Raw genomic sequence first — 15,702 nt, forward strand, 5'->3', positions numbered from 1 at the left:
AAAAGCTTACTGAATAGCAAAGCAATGCTATCTATCAGCATTACATGTAGATGTCACTGGTTCGAAACTCTGTGTCCCAGGCTCCTGAGTTAATAGCGGAAAATTGCAGGTCCCCATTTTTGGCCTGCAAAATGCAAAAAGTGAGGAAACTGCAATTTTATTAAGTGATGAGCGGGTGTGCTCCAAAAAAATCTGCAAAAACTGAGGATCTGCAAAAAGCGGGGGACCACTGTAAGCTCCAATCCTCATTGGATTGAAACAGGTGTACCATTTCATCAACATATTCTGGGTATGTTGACGGGGGGTCAGTCCAAGGATTGGTGTAAAAGGCACTCCCACGCATGTTGCTTTGGCCACTCATAACCCAAACGTCACCAACAAGAACATTGGTTGCATTGTCAATGGTATAAGGCCCCCCAATTTCGAGTGAGAGAGTTTGACCATCAGATTGCTTGACCAACGCCGTGTTCGTAGTAAAATCTCGCTGTAGTACTTGAAAGCTATTGACTTGAGAGTAGACGTGTTGCGATGCCTTTACAGAACGTAGTATAAGAATTGGAATTAAAATGGGTACCAGAATTAATGTAAGGCAGATAAAGGGAGAGAAAATTAATTGCTTTTGGGGATAGCTTTGATCGCAAACTTTTCTGCCCTAAGAGGTATTTCATTTGCGAAAGAGCAGTGATTCAAAAGTTTGTAGTTAGATATAATATAACTCAATGCTAAGCACCTGTGGAAATAAGCTCATTACACAAAAAAAGAGAGCCCTCCTTCTCTCTAACTAAAAGAAGTAATATGTCTGACCGCGGACATCGTTGATGCTAAGCTCAGTGCGTGGCAGCTTAAAAGTGTCGCACAAGCACAAAACAGTTTAGTGCTTATGCTTGTTGCGCTAACTATTAACGGGAAATATCTACTCATTACATGCAATTATCAGAAATGACATAAATCAATTGTTAGGTGACTCACTGGTAGAATTGCTTAAGGTCCAATTTTTTTCATTGCCTTTTATACTCTGAAGACCAAGTACATTATATAGAGCCCGTTCATTCATGTTCTTTGCTATCACCGACACACATTCCACTACGCACTATCTGAAACCCAAGCTGCTCACCAAAAAAAAAAAAACAATTGAAAATTCATCACTGGTGCCAGCAGTTGTCCAATCTGAACGAATGGATAATAGCCTTTGCTGCTCAAAAATTGTGATCATGTGGAAAGATGACCTGGACGATGACGAAGGGTGACGATCCTCCAAAAATAGGACGACATTGGTAAAAGGGGAGAGACATGGGCGAAAGTCCTAGAAGAGATGTACCCGCAACTTACTGCCGTGAAGGCCCCGGAGTGGTACTGGAAATGGGTGCTTCAGCTACTTGGCTAGTATGAAATATACACCCTGCTTTCTTTAAGGTTTATTTATCGGTCGCAACGACTCTTAAAACGTGTTATTCATAAGAAGAATAGCACATCGCGCGGAGATTGTCATGTTCACAGCATGCTTGGACAGGAATGATGCAAATGCCATCTGCAGACAAAAGGAGCTTAAAAAAACCATGTCACTTTATTGTTGCTGGACTAGAAGCTACAAACATTGCAATTTAGAAACATGTCAGAGCTAAATAAACAGTATTTCATAAACTTTTGACAAGGAACATCAGGTAGTCTATCAAGACGTTTATGTCATGGTTATAGCAGTACAGTAGCGTGACTCGACGTGCTGTGTGATCGTGATACATAGCCACATCATGCTTGTTCCCGGAATTACAGAAAAGCTCTACTATTTGCAGGTAGAATGAAGCTTGCCATGTCTCTATTGCTGGATTAGCTGCTGACATTGTCTTTTCTGAAACTTGTGTAAAACAGACAGCCAAGGTACCCTCAATATGTTGGAAGATACAACAATGGATCATAAAACAGGCAATCTATGACCGATGGACTTATCGATCATCCATGGCAGTTCGCGCGCCCAAGGAAAATAAGCCTGCACATGCACGTATTATATCTTTCACAAGTATCCACGAATGGCACTTTTATGTAATGTGCTGTTTTTGAAGCTTCAATAGTATTTCAGTGCAATTTATCTATGCTGTACTACGTATAAAGTATATTTCATGAGACATATACAAAAGAAGGCCCACAGCAGCAGCAGCAGCATGTTAGGGCAGCAGCGTGATGATGGTGTCAGTAAATTTTGGTCAGTCCTCCACTGCTTATGCGCATGAGCTGCCCTCTGCAGCGGGGTCCCAAATAAACTAGCAAACATAAGCCCAATTGTACTAGCGTCCTTCAAAACCCTTCCTTCTTTTCTTATTACTCGCTACATTCTTTCCTATATCCCCGAATCGTCATGTCGAAACGCAATTCAAAACGATCATTATTACGAAAAGAACAGTCAGAAAGAGACAAAATGGCCCACCATGCCGATCGTTCGGTAATAATTCATATGAAAGAAAACAACAATGTCGACATTGATAGTATCCTGATACTTATTTGCCCACCCACTTTTAGTATTATGGCCACATGGTTGCTTTTCAGCATATGCTCGGTGTGGCAAAACATCGAGGTTATCATGATACATCTACAGTGATACCTATGGAACTGATAGGTAACCTAAAAAGAAACTTTTCCCTTTGGGATGAAAATGGAACCCGTTAAGAAATCCATCCATCCATTCAGATGATGAACTACTACTACAACAACAACAACAACAGCGGGAGTGACTTTAACTGTTTGCTACAGATTTCACTGCTGTTTTTATTGCAAGTCTTGTCAACCGCTACTCCTCATTACCATCATCGGCCTCCGAAGCCCTGCGCGCCAACGTTAAATTCATTCGAAAAACCCTTGCACGTGCTCAAATTTCATGCTCGTCCTTGATCCTTTGTCTCTGGTACATTGATCACCTCCATCCGGGCTGCGGCAATGCTGCGAGTACTATCAGCAGCAACACGAACTGGACACCGCGTGACTTATTCGTGGCCAGCGTTATTGTTGCCGATAAGTTCCTGTAAGTGTCAATATATCTTTTTTTCAAGCAACTACGGATCCTGTAGCTACATATTATGTGTCTGGGGAGGAAAAGAAAATAGATATACCTATCAGTTAAAATGAGGATGACGACAATGACTGCTGGCGTTTTTAACTCCCTCCCTCTTCCATTGGACTCTATTTTATATTTAGTGCGGATGTGACATGGACCAATGCTGACTGGGCCGATTTTACACAGCAATACAACTGCCAAGAGATCAACCGGCTTGAACAACGGTTTCTACGCGACATGCGGTACAAGTTGTTCGTGCCTGAACAAGCGTATTACGATTTCTGCAGCTACCTGGAATTCCGGCTGACTGTTGCTGGCCAACGGGGTTTGACGATGATTGTTCCGCTTTCGTATCGAGACATCCGCGTACTCAGCCAATCCTTGCTCCCTGTCTACGTGGAGCGCCTCCACCTGTCGCTGCGTCCATTCGAAGCAATGTGGCTCCTTGCCAAGACTGCGGCATCGATCTGTGCCATGTATGGGATGGCTGTCCTGACGGGTTATATCGTGTACCAGTATGCAGCTGCCCAGGTTGTTTCGGCAGTTCAGTACGTCCTTGCTTCGTATCAACAGCAAGCAGTGCTGCAGGAACAAATGCTGGTCATGGTGGCAGATACGTTAAGCAAAAACCTCGTCGTTGTACTTCCCCACAACGTCGAATAGTTTAGAACTTTTTTCTTTTATATATATATATATATACCCAACCAAGAATTTCCCTTGCTATAATTTGAACAGAAGATAGAAAAACCACGAGGCTTATTACGTGAATTGCATTTCCACGTGATAGCGTTTGATCAACCCTTGTGACACCCAAACGACGACTTTCATTCATCATTGGGAAAGGAGGAACAGGACAAAGGGTCTCTTGATAGCAAAAAAGACGACGAGGAGTAGAAGGAGAACATGATCCTCCTTTTCTTGGATATCGAAAAGTGAATGTTCCATTCCATCGTTTCCATCGTGTCCATCCGGCCAAGTACTCACAAGGGAAAATAGGCAAAAGGAGAGAGAGAGAGATTTATACCATTGCTAATACTGCCACTACTGCCGCTGCCGCTACTGCTAATGCTACTAGTGGCGATAATTGCGTAGTAATAGCAGTAGCAGATTTCCCTCCAGCAAGACTAATTGAGAAATTATTACTTGGTCTCTCTCGCTCTTTGAGTTTTTTTTTTTTTTTTTTTTTTGGAGCCCCTCCTTCGCACTTTAACTACAACTGCTAATAGAGCTGACCACTCTACAGCAATACTACCCTGTACATATTACCAAAACTCCCTCCCCTCCCCCCTCACCCCTCCCCTCAAGCACGGGCAAAAAAAAAAAAAAGAAACCAGCCTATTAATTCAACATGACGGAATCGTACCACTCATACCACGATCACGACCATCCGTACAACAACAACAATAACGCGGGTGTTGACTTTCGACTGCATGCCACCTCGAGTGCGATTGAACGCTTTCTGGAATCCTTAAATCGCCAGTCTCCGATCAACCTCGAATTCCTCACTCGACCGTTCGGTAAAGCATCCATAAGCCGTGTTCATTCGCTAGAGACAATCTATGCCCAGTCACGGCTATTCCGCTTTCTTGTACGGAAAGGAGTCAATCCGATCCTTCTGTTTGTGAGCTTGACGGCAGGGATTGCAGGTGGAGTTCGGCGATTTTACAAACAGTCAACACGGCTCGCGCTGAATCTCGTGGGTGTTGTCTACCCCGCTTGGCAGTGTTGGCGACTTGTTAAGGAGCAACAACAACAACAAGAAGAAGAAGTTGAAGAACAAGCAACACATGGCAGCAGCAGCAGCAGCAGTGCGGTTGAGCGTGAACGTGAGTACAAGTCATGGCTCACCTATTGGATTATCTATGGCACGTTTCAAGGTAAGAAAGCCGTGGGATGTCGCTCGCCGGTCCTAGCAAAGTACTCATACTTTCTATTTTTAATACATTTTAAAAGTGCTCGATAACTGGACATCCGATATCCTCTCATTATTCCCCAACTACAACGTCTACAAACTCGCCCTCTTGTACTGGTTACAAAGCCCGCATTCCAAGGGAGCATCGCTCCTCTGTCACCAAGTGATCCAGAAGCCCAATTATCCTGCTTCTGCTCCGCCTTACACACCTACAGCCTCGTACAGCATCCCTTCCTCCCCAGAGTCTCACCATGCAGAAGATGTCGTTCTCCATGAGCACCAACACCACGACGACGACGACGACGACCACCACCACCACCACCCTCTGACGCTGACAATTGAACAACCTGCAAAATCTACTACTACTACTTCGATCCTTGATGGATACACCCCAACCCTGCAGCGGCAGGAACCATCCGTAATAACGGAGAAACAGCAGGTAAACCTACATTTTGTGACATTTTGATAGTAGGACTTTTTTATGCTCCTCTCCCCCCCCCTGCGCACGGCTTTTTTTCCCTTCCCTGTTTACCTTTGCTCTCCGTGCACACACACACACGACAACCTGTGATCCCAAAATATAACTCCGTCGCGCATTTATGATCTAGGAACAATATCCGCTACTCGAAGCAGAAGCTGCATGGTAAAAAAAAACTGTTTCTATCTCTCATCAACAAGACACCTCATCACCGTCATTTTTTTCTTTTGTCGAATCCCTCCTCTTTTACCCGCTCATCCCTCTCTTCCTACTCCAACATCCCATCCTCAGAAAGACACACTCGACTCACAGTCAATATATATATATATATGTTTATGTTTTTTTTAATATAATTTCATTGTATACAATATCTAATATATCATGATTATTTACAAAGTGCGCGTTTTAGATTGTACAAAGAACGTCTTGAAAAAAACAGAAAGAGAAAGAGAGTGTGTGTGTGTGTGTGCTTTTTTGGTATATATGTAAAAGATGTATGTGAGAAATACAAGCAGGGTGTCTGGGATATGTAAAAGTTGCTCAGATGAGGGGGTGACCGAAGAGGAGGTCATCAAGGTAGAGGAGTTGTCGGAGGAGTGTGTGTGTGTGTGTGTGTGTAAAGGGAACGACAGGAAGTCTTAGCACGTTGATGCCATTAGAATATTGCGTTCTTGATGCGGTTTGCAGTGGCGTCCGTAATTGGTGGAAAGCTGCGTAAAGAAAAGCGGACCCGTATATTTGTCACCCAATGCAAGCTGCGTGTCGATCCTCAGGTTGGTGTTTCGTGGTTTCTTCATCGTGGTGGTTGTGCTTGTGGCAGCAGCAGCAGCAGCAGCAGCAGCAACAGCAGCCTTTCGGTGTCGTTGTTGTTGTTGTTGTTGTTGTTGTTGCTGCTGCTGGATCTGGTATGATCGGTCGTATTCCGAAGGACTATGCGTGTAACGTACAGTGTCGACACCACTAAAGCGAACACTTTTCTTCTTGCGTTGACTAGAGGCAGTGGTATTGGTGGTATTGGTGGTTGTGGTTGCAGGTGAATTGGTATGGCTAGTAGAGTTGCGCAAGGCAAGAATGACGCGTCGATTGACGAAAAAGTAAGAGGCTTGGAAGAACATTGTGTGAGTAAGTGAGTGAGTGAGTGAGTGAGTGAGTGAGTGAGTGAGTGAGTGAGTGAAAGTGTAAAAGTAGTGTGTGTGTGATACAGAGCAAAATGTCAAAACAGCGAGAAAGGTGGTTAGTATTTATACGTTATGTGGGAATTGGTGTGGATCCCAATTCCGGTGTGTCTCTGCATGTTGATGATATATGCCTGGTTTGTCATGCATGGCCCTGAACTTCTTGGCAAATTCGATAGTAGAAAAAAAGAAAATTTGGTTAGGGGGGGGAGGAGAGGAGAGGGGTGAGAGTGAGAAGTGGGATGAGTTCTTGGCATCGTGTTTAAAACTACGAGCAGCAGCAGCAGCAGCAGCAGCAAGGCAGCAGCAGCAAGGCAAAGAGAGAGAGAGAGAGTGTGTGTGAGCTGATTAGTGTGTGAGTGGAGGTATGATATTAGCAGTAAGTGGGTAAGTAATAGGCATCAACATCGTGCTAGTCCAACAACAAACTCAAACAAAACTGTGGCGTGACAAAATGCAGCATACATAACTCAAATTTCTTTGTATGTAATCATGGTAAACAAGACTGTATGTACGCTACCAAGTAGAGCGCATATGAGCCGACAAGGAAGAAAAAACTGTGGTCTGAGGTTGCGCAAATCACGCCAGTTGGTTCAGCTATTAGAACAAATAAATTCCTTATTAACAACAAGATGGATCAGGCACGTAGATCACTCTTAAGGAGTGTTCACCCACCAGCACCACCAGCAACAGCAACAGCAACAACAGCATTAATGAAAAATACGGTTTTTTTCCAACAGCGACTCTACTTTCTAGTTGTTTTGTTCGTTTAATAAAGGCAAAGGAAAAGGTGCCTGTTTGTGTTCATAATAAAAGTAAGTGCGGTAATATACAACTTGAGATTGATTGGCTGGCCTGGTTTGGGGGTGGGGTGGGGGGGAGGGGAAGGAGGGAAAGGGGACAGCTTTTAAATGTTGTGGGGGAACGGGGATCCATGTTGCTTTTTGTTTTCTGTCTATTATACGCCCACACTCATGCCATTTGTTTGCACCCCGCTGCTCATCGAATGTCGCATCCGTGCTGCTGCTGCTGCTGCTGCTGCCGCCGCTGCCGCTGCCGCTGTTGTACTTGCTGCTGTCGCCGTTGAAGGACTGTATGAAGACGACGACGACGAAGAAGAAGAAGACGAGGAGGAGGAGGTAGGGGACGAGTAATGTGGAGGAGTGGAGATACCCAGCATGCTGGACGGAGTCGTATTAGTATTAGTGGCAGTATGATGAGAAGTGCTAGTAGTAGATGTAGTAGTAATGCTGTTATTGTTGACGGTATTATTATTCACAGAAGAAGCGGTAGACGCGGCAGCAGCGACTGCCGCAAGACATTTGGTAGGCGACGGCAACGTGCGAGGAACAATGGAAGACGACGAGCGACTGACTTCGAGCACTGCTTCGTCCGGCACCGCCTCCATGAACTCTTGGCGCACAGAGATGGGCATCTGCAGGAGCACATCCGACTTGAGGACCGAGCCATAGTTTCTAAACATAAAGTCGAGCGCAAGCATCTTGAGACCGGCCTCATCGGCCATGATGGCCTTCTCAAAGATCAAACCACAGCTCTCGACCGTCATGTGATGGCGAAACAGGCGTTCGCAGCAGATCTTTTTCAATCGATTCAACAGATACATGTTGGCCACCACAAGCACTTCGCAGACCACCTGCCACGGCTCGTTGTCGTCCAGTCGGTCGCTGTACAGGTACTTGAGAAATGCAAGCACAATCTCGTACGGTTCTGGAATTTCCATGCGTCGTTGCTGCGCTTCGATCATCCCCGACCGATAGATATCCCTAAAGTGCGGCCAGCGCGTAATCAAGATAACCTGGTGCACATGCAGTTCTTGTCCATTCGACGGCACGATCACAAAGTCTGATAGTTCTGGATTGTTGAGGAGCTGTGCAAACTCGTGCGAAAAGTTGGGTGGTGGAATGTCATACAGTCCCAGTGATTCTGCGTTAATCACCAGTGCGTCCCTAAAAACGTGTGTTGTTGTTGTGACGATATAGTGTCAGGACGTATCGCTCTTCTTCTATGTATAGATCAAGTACATACCTGAAATGGTCATAGCCCTGGGGTCGGAATGGATCAGTGTTACCCAGAAAGAACAAGTTGTTCATCGTAACCTGCGACTGCTCGTCTCCTCCAAGACTCCCAGTCTCGCTGACGATGGTAAAGTAGTTCCAGCCACCCACTTCAAAGTTTGCATTGCATTCCTGTCGCTCCCACTCGAGTGTGTCCAGATCCAGCATCCACAGGCCATACACAGAGTCTGGATGATTCGTACCGTTTGCTGCTCCTGTCAACTGTTGCTGTTGCTGCTGACCGTGCGCGAGATAACGTCCAAAGACCAATAACTTGCCACAGACCGCTTCGCAGAAATGCTGGCTTTTGAGCAAGACCATGTGTGAGCTCGCACTCGACTGGGACCCGCTCAGTACGAGATGCGGCGTGTAAGGTGGCGCATTGAGGTTGATCACAAATAGATCAGAGACGGTGTTACCGTGCTCGTCCTTGCCGGCGTAAATGTACATCTTGTGTCCGATCAAGGTTGCCGAATGGTTGTACCGTGGCGGAACCCCGTGATATTTAGACCAAACAAATGTCTTTAGGTCCAACACGCTCAATTCATCCAGTACATAGGTGCCTACAAGCATTCTTGGGTTTTAGTAATTTTTTTCTGACCAAAAAAAAACTGTGGGGGTCGCAACGCGCTAGATAGGGAAGACTTACAATCCGAGTTCTTTGCAAATCCACCATAGACAAAGAGCTTGTTGTCGAACACGACCGCACTGTGCAGATAGCGTGCAGGCACGCTTCCGGTGACTTGGGGTTGAAACCAAGTCAGCTTGTCGAGGTCGAATATGTGAATGTCGTTGCAATACTCTGTAATCTCATTGCAGCCACCTATATCTCTAGGCGGTTAGATCATGTTGACGTAGACTGTCTATCTATCTATCTATTAAAGGCGGACGCATCATCATGAAAGAAGAAAAAAGCTTACCAAAGACGATAATGCAATTGTTCCACAGTGTTGCAGTATGGCCGTACCGTTTGCAAGGAGCAGTGCCTTTGACGGTCTATCCGTTGTTGTAAACATCAGTAACATTGACAAGGGATGGACACACGCACACACACAGAAAAGAGCAGAAAGAGCAGAAAGAGATAAGCGGAAGAGGGGAGGGGGGGGGCTGCACAGGGAAGGGGAGGGTGGAGAGGGGGGGCGTAAAAGGGAGGGGGTGTTTGGTGGTACTGCTGTTGCTGATTTGTGTGTGTGTGTGTGTGTATGTGCAAATGTAGGGCTTAAGAGTGGGGGTGGGGGATGAATGGATGAATAGATGGACAGGGAAGGAGGAGGAGGAGGAGGAGGAAGAGGAGGAGGAGTGATTATTTTTGTTGATGTCCTATAGAGAGATAGCGGCTGGCTGTTTGTTTACCTGGATCGTTTCCCAGCGCATATCGCATAAATTAAGTACATGCAAGTCGTTCGTTACGTTTCCGCCACCGCCATAGACGAAGAGACGGTGATCCACCTTGACGAACGACGGCCGCCAGAGGCCCACCAGATTGTTGCCAGTGGTTCGGATTGGCTGGCCTGGCTTTAGCAATGGCATTGATAGTTCACGGTTGTTGTTGTTGTATTGTTGTGTCACTCAAAGGCGTATAAAATATGGGAGCAGCGGCGCGTAGGGTGTTTTTCTTTCTTCTTAAGAGGGTGTTGTGTGTGCTGCTCTGTCTGTCGTTTTATTGGTTTTGTGTTGGTTTCGAAAGGGAGGTAGAAGAAGAAGAAGAAGAAGGAGAGTAGCGAGTAATGAGAAAGAAAGAAAGTACTGAGACGACGGGACAATCGACGAGCGAAAAAGAAAAAGAATTGAAAGGAAAGGAAGAAAAAAAAAAGAGAGAAAGAGAGAAAAGAAAGAAAGAGCAATGTCGTGCTGTGCGTGTGTGTGTGTGTGTGTGTGTGTGCTCTGTGAGTGTGCGTGCGTGTCTGCCAAAGCTAGGGGGTGTTGGAAAAGAAAGAGGCATTGGAGACTCAACGGCACCATTTGACGAGGAAAAATATTTCCGCTTGTCTCCTCCTTTTCCTACAACAAATACGTGCGTCGCCTTTTTGCCTCTCTCTCTTCTCTCTCTTTTATTTTGCTTCCAGTTGGGCACTCTACATAGAGAGAGCGAGAGAGAGAGAGAGAGGATGCACACCATATTTCCGAATCTACGGAAGAATTTCGCCTAGGTGTCTTTTTTCTTTTCTTTAGAAAGGGTGACTTGGCAGGAGGGAGTGGCTGTTCGCTGATAGATCGAATAGCCACCAGCAAATTTATCCACAGCTGATCCCTGCATAGATAGAGTGGCCTTCCCTGTCATGATGATGCTGAGGATGATGATGCTGATGAGGAGGAGGGATATTATTCCGAAATAAATAAATAATTCTTTTTTATTCTCTCGGGAAACAACTATTTTAGCGTTTACTGGTTTTGAATTTCATGAGTGGCGCCAGGATATCCAAAGGCCCTGCCTTCTTTAAAAAGTCGTGCTATTATGATTATAATAAGTCAGTCAGTCTCTTTGTCTCTCCTTTTGTTGTTATTAAATAAGGACTTGTAGCAATTACCTCTAGCAGCTCAGTGGCAGTGGCTCGCGATCGAACATCGACACAAAGACAGACCGCCAAGAAGCTCTTGAGCTCTCGGGACAGCTTTTCAGGGTGCTTGAGCGTAGGTGTGCCATTGGTAGCAATCAGATACAGAGCCTTGAGCGGTTCTTCGTCCAGGTATGGAGGCTCATTCTCGATCATCTCAATGGCCATGATGCCCAGTGACCAGATGTCCACCTTGGCACCATACTCTTTCTGCTTGACCACCTCAGGGGCCATCTAAAGCATCATCATCAAACCCTAGTGTTTAGTAGAATGCATAAAAGACACATTTTTACGGCTTTAAATTACCCAGTAGGGCGTGCCAACCATCGTCGCACGTTTGTTCTTGGATTCCGTCAGTTTAGCACAGAACCCAAAATCACTGATTTTGACTTTGCCTTGGAAGTTGAGGAGGATATTGTCCGATTTGATGTCTCTGTGGATAATGTTTTGCGTGTGGAGATGATGCAGGCCAGCTGACGTCTTATAGAATTGGGGCCCGTGTCAGTTTGCTGCTGTTGTTATGTAAACAGATTGTTCTTACCTCGAGGCAAACAGTGGCAATTTGCTGCTCCGTCATTGTGTTATTGTCAATCACATCTGTCAAAGCACCGCCCTCCATGTATTCCATGATCACCCAGAGATCCTTGGAGCCGACCAAGAACGAGTCAAGGTAGTTGACAATGTTGCGGTGCTGCGACTCTTTCATGACCAGGATCTCGTTGACAATAAGCTCCTTGCGCGGCTGGTTGGCAAGATCCATCTGCTTGATAGCAACTTTGGTGTTTGTCGCATGCGAAATCGCAACATAGACCGATCCCGATGCGCCTTGGCCAACGCGCTTCAATTTCTTGTACGAGGAGTTTGGATCGCCGCGTGTCACAACCGACCGCAGCTTCTCCATGATCTGTGCCTCCGTCATTGTCGAGATGCGCTGTTCAACCTTTTTCTTTTGCTGCTGCTGCTGCTGCTGCTGCTGCGTTGCCCCTGACACTTGGGCTGCTGCCTTTTCTCGTTCTCGGTCCCGGATCTCTCGCTCACGTATTTCTCGCTCACGCATTTCTCTCTCGCGCTGTCGCTCACGTTGTTCCTTTTCTTTTTCACGACGCAATCGATCTCGCTCTCGCTCACGTTCCCGTTCCCGTTCACGTTCGCGCTCGCGCTGCTGCTGTTGCTGTTGCTGTTGTTGTTGTTGCAGTTGTTGTTGTTGCTGCAATTGTAATCGCTCACGCTCTAATCGCTGTTGCTGTTTCTCACGTTCATAATCGTATTGCTGCTGCTGCTGCTGCTGCTGCTGTTGCTGTCGATAAGATTTGGAGGCTTCAGGTCGTGGGCTCGATGGTGGTTTCACAACAGGTGAGCTGGGATAAGCCCCCTTTAATGAAATCTTGTGTTAATCCTTTTATATCCCAACACTTACCCTTTTTGAAAGGAAAGAAAGAAAGAAAGTGTGTACCACTCAATGTAATATACTTACTGGATCACCCTTGGGCGAAAGTTTGGATTGCTATATAACAACACATGTATGTGAGTTGTCTGCTGCCCCCCCCCCTGTTTTATTCCTTTGGAAAAACCTCCTCAACCCAAACTACTTACCGGTTGGCGAATGGACAGTTCATCCATCATCTCATTGACATCGACATCAGGTAAACCTCCTGCCATGGGAGGCGGTGGTGGTGGACGTGGTGGCGGTACACGGCCGCCATTGGCTCCTGGTCCTGCTGCTCCTGCCGGTGGAGCAGCTCTCTTGGACTCTTGTAGCAGTGCTGCCCATCGGTCGTCACTCATACGCTCAACGGCGCCCTGGAGATGTGAGGCGCCATATTCTTCTGCCTCGCGTTTGGTTTGTTCGGTATAAAATTCAAGTACGTCCAAGACAGCTTGAGGGTTCTTTGCAGCATCTTCGGCCGTGATGGCTGATCCTTTCAACAGTTTCGTCCATTGATCCGGCATACCCTATAACGAATTGTCATTAATATACACACACTTTTATATATAGGATACTTTCTCTGTCACAATGTGTGATACTACGTACAGTAAAGGCACCTGTATTGGGATCGAAACCGACGTGCATTTGATGAACAAAGTTGGTAGGTCCTGAAGCACCTAAAGGTGATCTCTGTAACGAAGTTTGTGTTAGCACACACGAAGACGACCTTATGTCTCACGGTGAAAGAAAGAAAAAGAAACTTGCATTGTATATATCGTCCATCCAGGAATAGAGTTCATCGTCGCTTTTGCAGGCGATATAGTACGTCTTGTCTTTGACTGCAATTTCAAAGCAGTATGGTTTCAGGTCGGTGCGCGTAACGGATGTGATCTCTTTCAGAAAAATCAGGGCAACGCATTGACCTGATTGCTATTTCGTTTCCATGATGGGGAACAATATACCTTGTATATCAGCGCGGGGGACACACACACGAACACTTCTTTTTGCTAATCTTGTTCTATACCTCGTTTCTGTGAAAGGTAAGGGCTTGATCTCTTAAAACACAGAACCGCTTGGACCATATCCATGCGCGCAAACCTTCTTCTTTGACAGACAAGTAACCATCTTTAATGATTTCGGTCATGGTTGTCGAGATGAGCCGTTAACAAAGTGAGTTTGAGAATTCAATAAAAAAAAATAGCGGCTTGAGGCTGGACTTGTCTCTCTCTCTTTCTCTCTCTTCGGACCGGGTATATTGTGTGTGAGTATAGAGCGAACAAAAAGGGGAGCAAAAGCAAGAGAGAGAGAGAGAGAGAGAGGAACGAGGAAAACTGGGAGTCAATTATTGCTGGACCTGAAATGAGTTTTGGGGGGGGGGTGGTGGAGTAGAATGCTCGTGCAACCTTTCTTCTTTTTTTTGTGGTAAACGTGCAACTGTGCTGTGCACTCCACTTTGTGGTTCCGTCGGTGCAAAGAGATTATACAAGAGGAGGACCCCAGTGTAAAAATTTCAAATGTTTAATTGTTGCAAACAACATGAAATATAAACACGCGATCACATTTGGCAATATACGTACACATTCTCTCTCTCTCTCTCTGTCTCTCTCCTGGGAGATATGACCGAATGTCCATCATTGAATCGTGTTCTCCTTTTTAATCGTGTATGTACATAGTGCATGCATGGCCACGTATGATACTGTAAAAAAATCACGCTTGTCCTAATACTGTGAAAATCTGCCAGCCTGACAGATTTTACCTGCATATGTAATGAATTTACTGCTTTAAGAAAAACGGTGCACCGAAATTAAACGATATTGTTATGCCAGTCTGTTGACGTTTGAGAATCCTAAAAGTCAATGGGCTATATATATATATATATATATGTGTGTGTGTGCAGTGACGACACAGCTCGTATTACCTTACCTTCAACAAAAGAGCAGGTAGCTGACCCGATGATCAAAGCATGAAGGGACCCCCCAACAGTAATAAATTCCCCATCATTGGCTTTTGGGAACTATTCTCGCTTCACTCTGTACCTACTTGTTGAAAACAGAAACATATCTCGCCCCTAAGCCGCATCCTCTGTTTCTTTCTATAGCCATCATCGTTGAGATATACCCTGATCTTTGTTTGACGCGGTGATCAATTGGTTTATCCGTGATATAAACGTCCAGCATCCGCGAATTACAGCATTGCAAGGCGTCGTCGGTACAGAAATTCTCGACATGTGGGTGGTACATAGCGTTGTAGAAACGTGGTCTAGGGGATGAATGTTTCAAAAATGCGTATGCATAGTGGTGATTTAATATCAATATATATGCTTTGCCAATGGCGCTTTATACAAAGAATCAGTAAATTATTTCCAGAAAACACCTATAAACAGTCTTCACTATTAATGTCCATTTACAGATAGCCACATTTAATTATAACATGCTTGCATGCTGTTGCCAACGTTTGCTTTATCCTCACGTTCTAGCTTGTTCTCTGCCAATGGTTCTTCTCGTCATTGTTGAAATGTCCATCGTATCATATTAAATAATTTATATGATTATTTACCAAAGGAAACCGTCGGTATCCACATAAGGCATTGACAACAGCTATGTCTTCTTGTTACTTGTGTTCTGTTGGCGTTAAAAATTCTAAAGTGTCTTTCCTACTGTAATTGTGTTTTGATATATATGTTACCAGATAACGGAGATACATATAGCGGCTATTATAGTGAGGAACGGCTACCCACTCTTAGTAGCAGTAGCCAGTGTTTGACACTACATCGCTTCTAACATGCGCTAGATCGCAGCACAACTTGGAGGACACTTTCCCATGGAGGGTATACATATATACTTGCATCTCCGAATCCGAAAACCAGCTACCTACCTAAAACTACTAACGTATGGGCAATATGTCATGTAGTCGATTATAATTGTTTCATAGCCGCTGTGAACTGAGTGAATGTTTAACGTCCAGTGTCGACCCGAACACGAGGTGACAATGCTGAAAAATTGTTACATGTTTATGTCGTGATTTGAGTTTGCAACTTG

General features: G+C 45.2%; 6 protein-coding genes across 6 annotated transcripts; 2 read left to right on the top strand and 4 right to left on the bottom strand.

Annotated features, from left to right (window-relative positions):
• The first annotated feature begins 2,309 nt into the window (after window positions 1-2,309).
• Window positions 2,310-3,805, top strand: BDB00DRAFT_832939 (uncharacterized protein). The gene is made up of 4 exons (XM_053124242.1): window positions 2,310-2,434; window positions 2,512-2,608; window positions 2,743-3,010; window positions 3,184-3,805. Exons 1-4 carry the CDS (start codon window positions 2,351-2,353, stop codon window positions 3,704-3,706), a joined length of 972 nt encoding a protein of 323 aa, XP_052977695.1. The 5' UTR covers window positions 2,310-2,350; the 3' UTR covers window positions 3,707-3,805.
• A 403-nt stretch (window positions 3,806-4,208) lies between these two features.
• Window positions 4,209-5,762, top strand: BDB00DRAFT_832945 (TB2/DP1, HVA22 family-domain-containing protein). The gene is made up of 3 exons (XM_053124243.1): window positions 4,209-4,920; window positions 4,997-5,394; window positions 5,564-5,762. Exons 1-3 carry the CDS (start codon window positions 4,392-4,394, stop codon window positions 5,600-5,602), a joined length of 966 nt encoding a protein of 321 aa, XP_052977696.1. The 5' UTR covers window positions 4,209-4,391; the 3' UTR covers window positions 5,603-5,762.
• BDB00DRAFT_832947 (uncharacterized protein) lies at window positions 5,763-6,024 on the bottom strand. The gene has a single exon (XM_053124244.1). It carries the CDS (start codon window positions 6,003-6,005, stop codon window positions 5,823-5,825), a length of 183 nt encoding a protein of 60 aa, XP_052977697.1. The 5' UTR covers window positions 6,006-6,024; the 3' UTR covers window positions 5,763-5,822.
• A 47-nt stretch (window positions 6,025-6,071) lies between these two features.
• BDB00DRAFT_874326 (uncharacterized protein) lies at window positions 6,072-6,548 on the bottom strand (the record flags this gene model as incomplete). Its single annotated transcript, XM_053127214.1, has 1 exon — window positions 6,072-6,548. The coding sequence occupies one exon, from the start codon at window positions 6,546-6,548 to the stop codon at window positions 6,072-6,074; it is 477 nt and encodes a 158-aa protein (XP_052977698.1).
• Window positions 6,549-7,566: 1,018 nt separating this feature from the next.
• On the bottom strand, window positions 7,567-10,057 carry BDB00DRAFT_767080 (uncharacterized protein; the record flags this gene model as incomplete). Its single annotated transcript, XM_053119642.1, has 6 exons — window positions 7,567-8,575; window positions 8,655-8,871; window positions 8,926-9,246; window positions 9,333-9,506; window positions 9,604-9,679; window positions 10,037-10,057. The coding sequence occupies 6 exons, from the start codon at window positions 10,055-10,057 to the stop codon at window positions 7,567-7,569; spliced, it is 1,818 nt and encodes a 605-aa protein (XP_052977699.1).
• Window positions 10,058-11,325: 1,268 nt separating this feature from the next.
• BDB00DRAFT_731784 (kinase-like domain-containing protein) lies at window positions 11,326-13,808 on the bottom strand (the record flags this gene model as incomplete). Its single annotated transcript, XM_053118326.1, has 8 exons — window positions 11,326-11,472; window positions 11,545-11,718; window positions 11,780-12,267; window positions 12,367-12,555; window positions 12,828-13,191; window positions 13,271-13,352; window positions 13,404-13,594; window positions 13,689-13,808. Coding segments are annotated over 8 exons (1,755 nt in total), but the record flags the coding sequence as incomplete, so codon positions are not given.
• Window positions 13,809-15,702: the final 1,894 nt, after the last annotated feature.

Source organism: Zychaea mexicana (assembly GCF_025766255.1).
Source record: "Zychaea mexicana strain RSA 1403 chromosome Unknown BDB00scaffold_58, whole genome shotgun sequence".
In the NCBI taxonomy this organism is placed as follows: Eukaryota; Fungi; Mucoromycota; class Mucoromycetes; order Mucorales; family Lichtheimiaceae; genus Zychaea; species Zychaea mexicana.

Bases quoted from the DNA above. Each gene is read 5' to 3' on its own strand.
- BDB00DRAFT_832939 (XM_053124242.1), top strand. From the start codon at position 2,351: ATGTCGAAACGCAATTCAAAACGATCATTATTACGAAAAGAACAGTCA. The intron at 2,609-2,742 runs GTAACCTAAAAA...TGTTTGCTACAG, and splicing joins GATACCTATGGAACTGATAG to ATTTCACTGCTGTTTTTATT. The intron at 3,011-3,183 runs GTAAGTGTCAAT...TTTTATATTTAG, and splicing joins ATTGTTGCCGATAAGTTCCT to TGCGGATGTGACATGGACCA.
- BDB00DRAFT_832947 (XM_053124244.1), bottom strand. From the start codon at position 6,005: ATGACCTCCTCTTCGGTCACCCCCTCATCTGAGCAACTTTTACATATC.
- BDB00DRAFT_832945 (XM_053124243.1), top strand. From the start codon at position 4,392: ATGACGGAATCGTACCACTCATACCACGATCACGACCATCCGTACAAC. The intron at 4,921-4,996 runs GTAAGAAAGCCG...ACATTTTAAAAG, and splicing joins TATCTATGGCACGTTTCAAG to TGCTCGATAACTGGACATCC. The intron at 5,395-5,563 runs GTAAACCTACAT...TTTATGATCTAG, and splicing joins TAATAACGGAGAAACAGCAG to GAACAATATCCGCTACTCGA.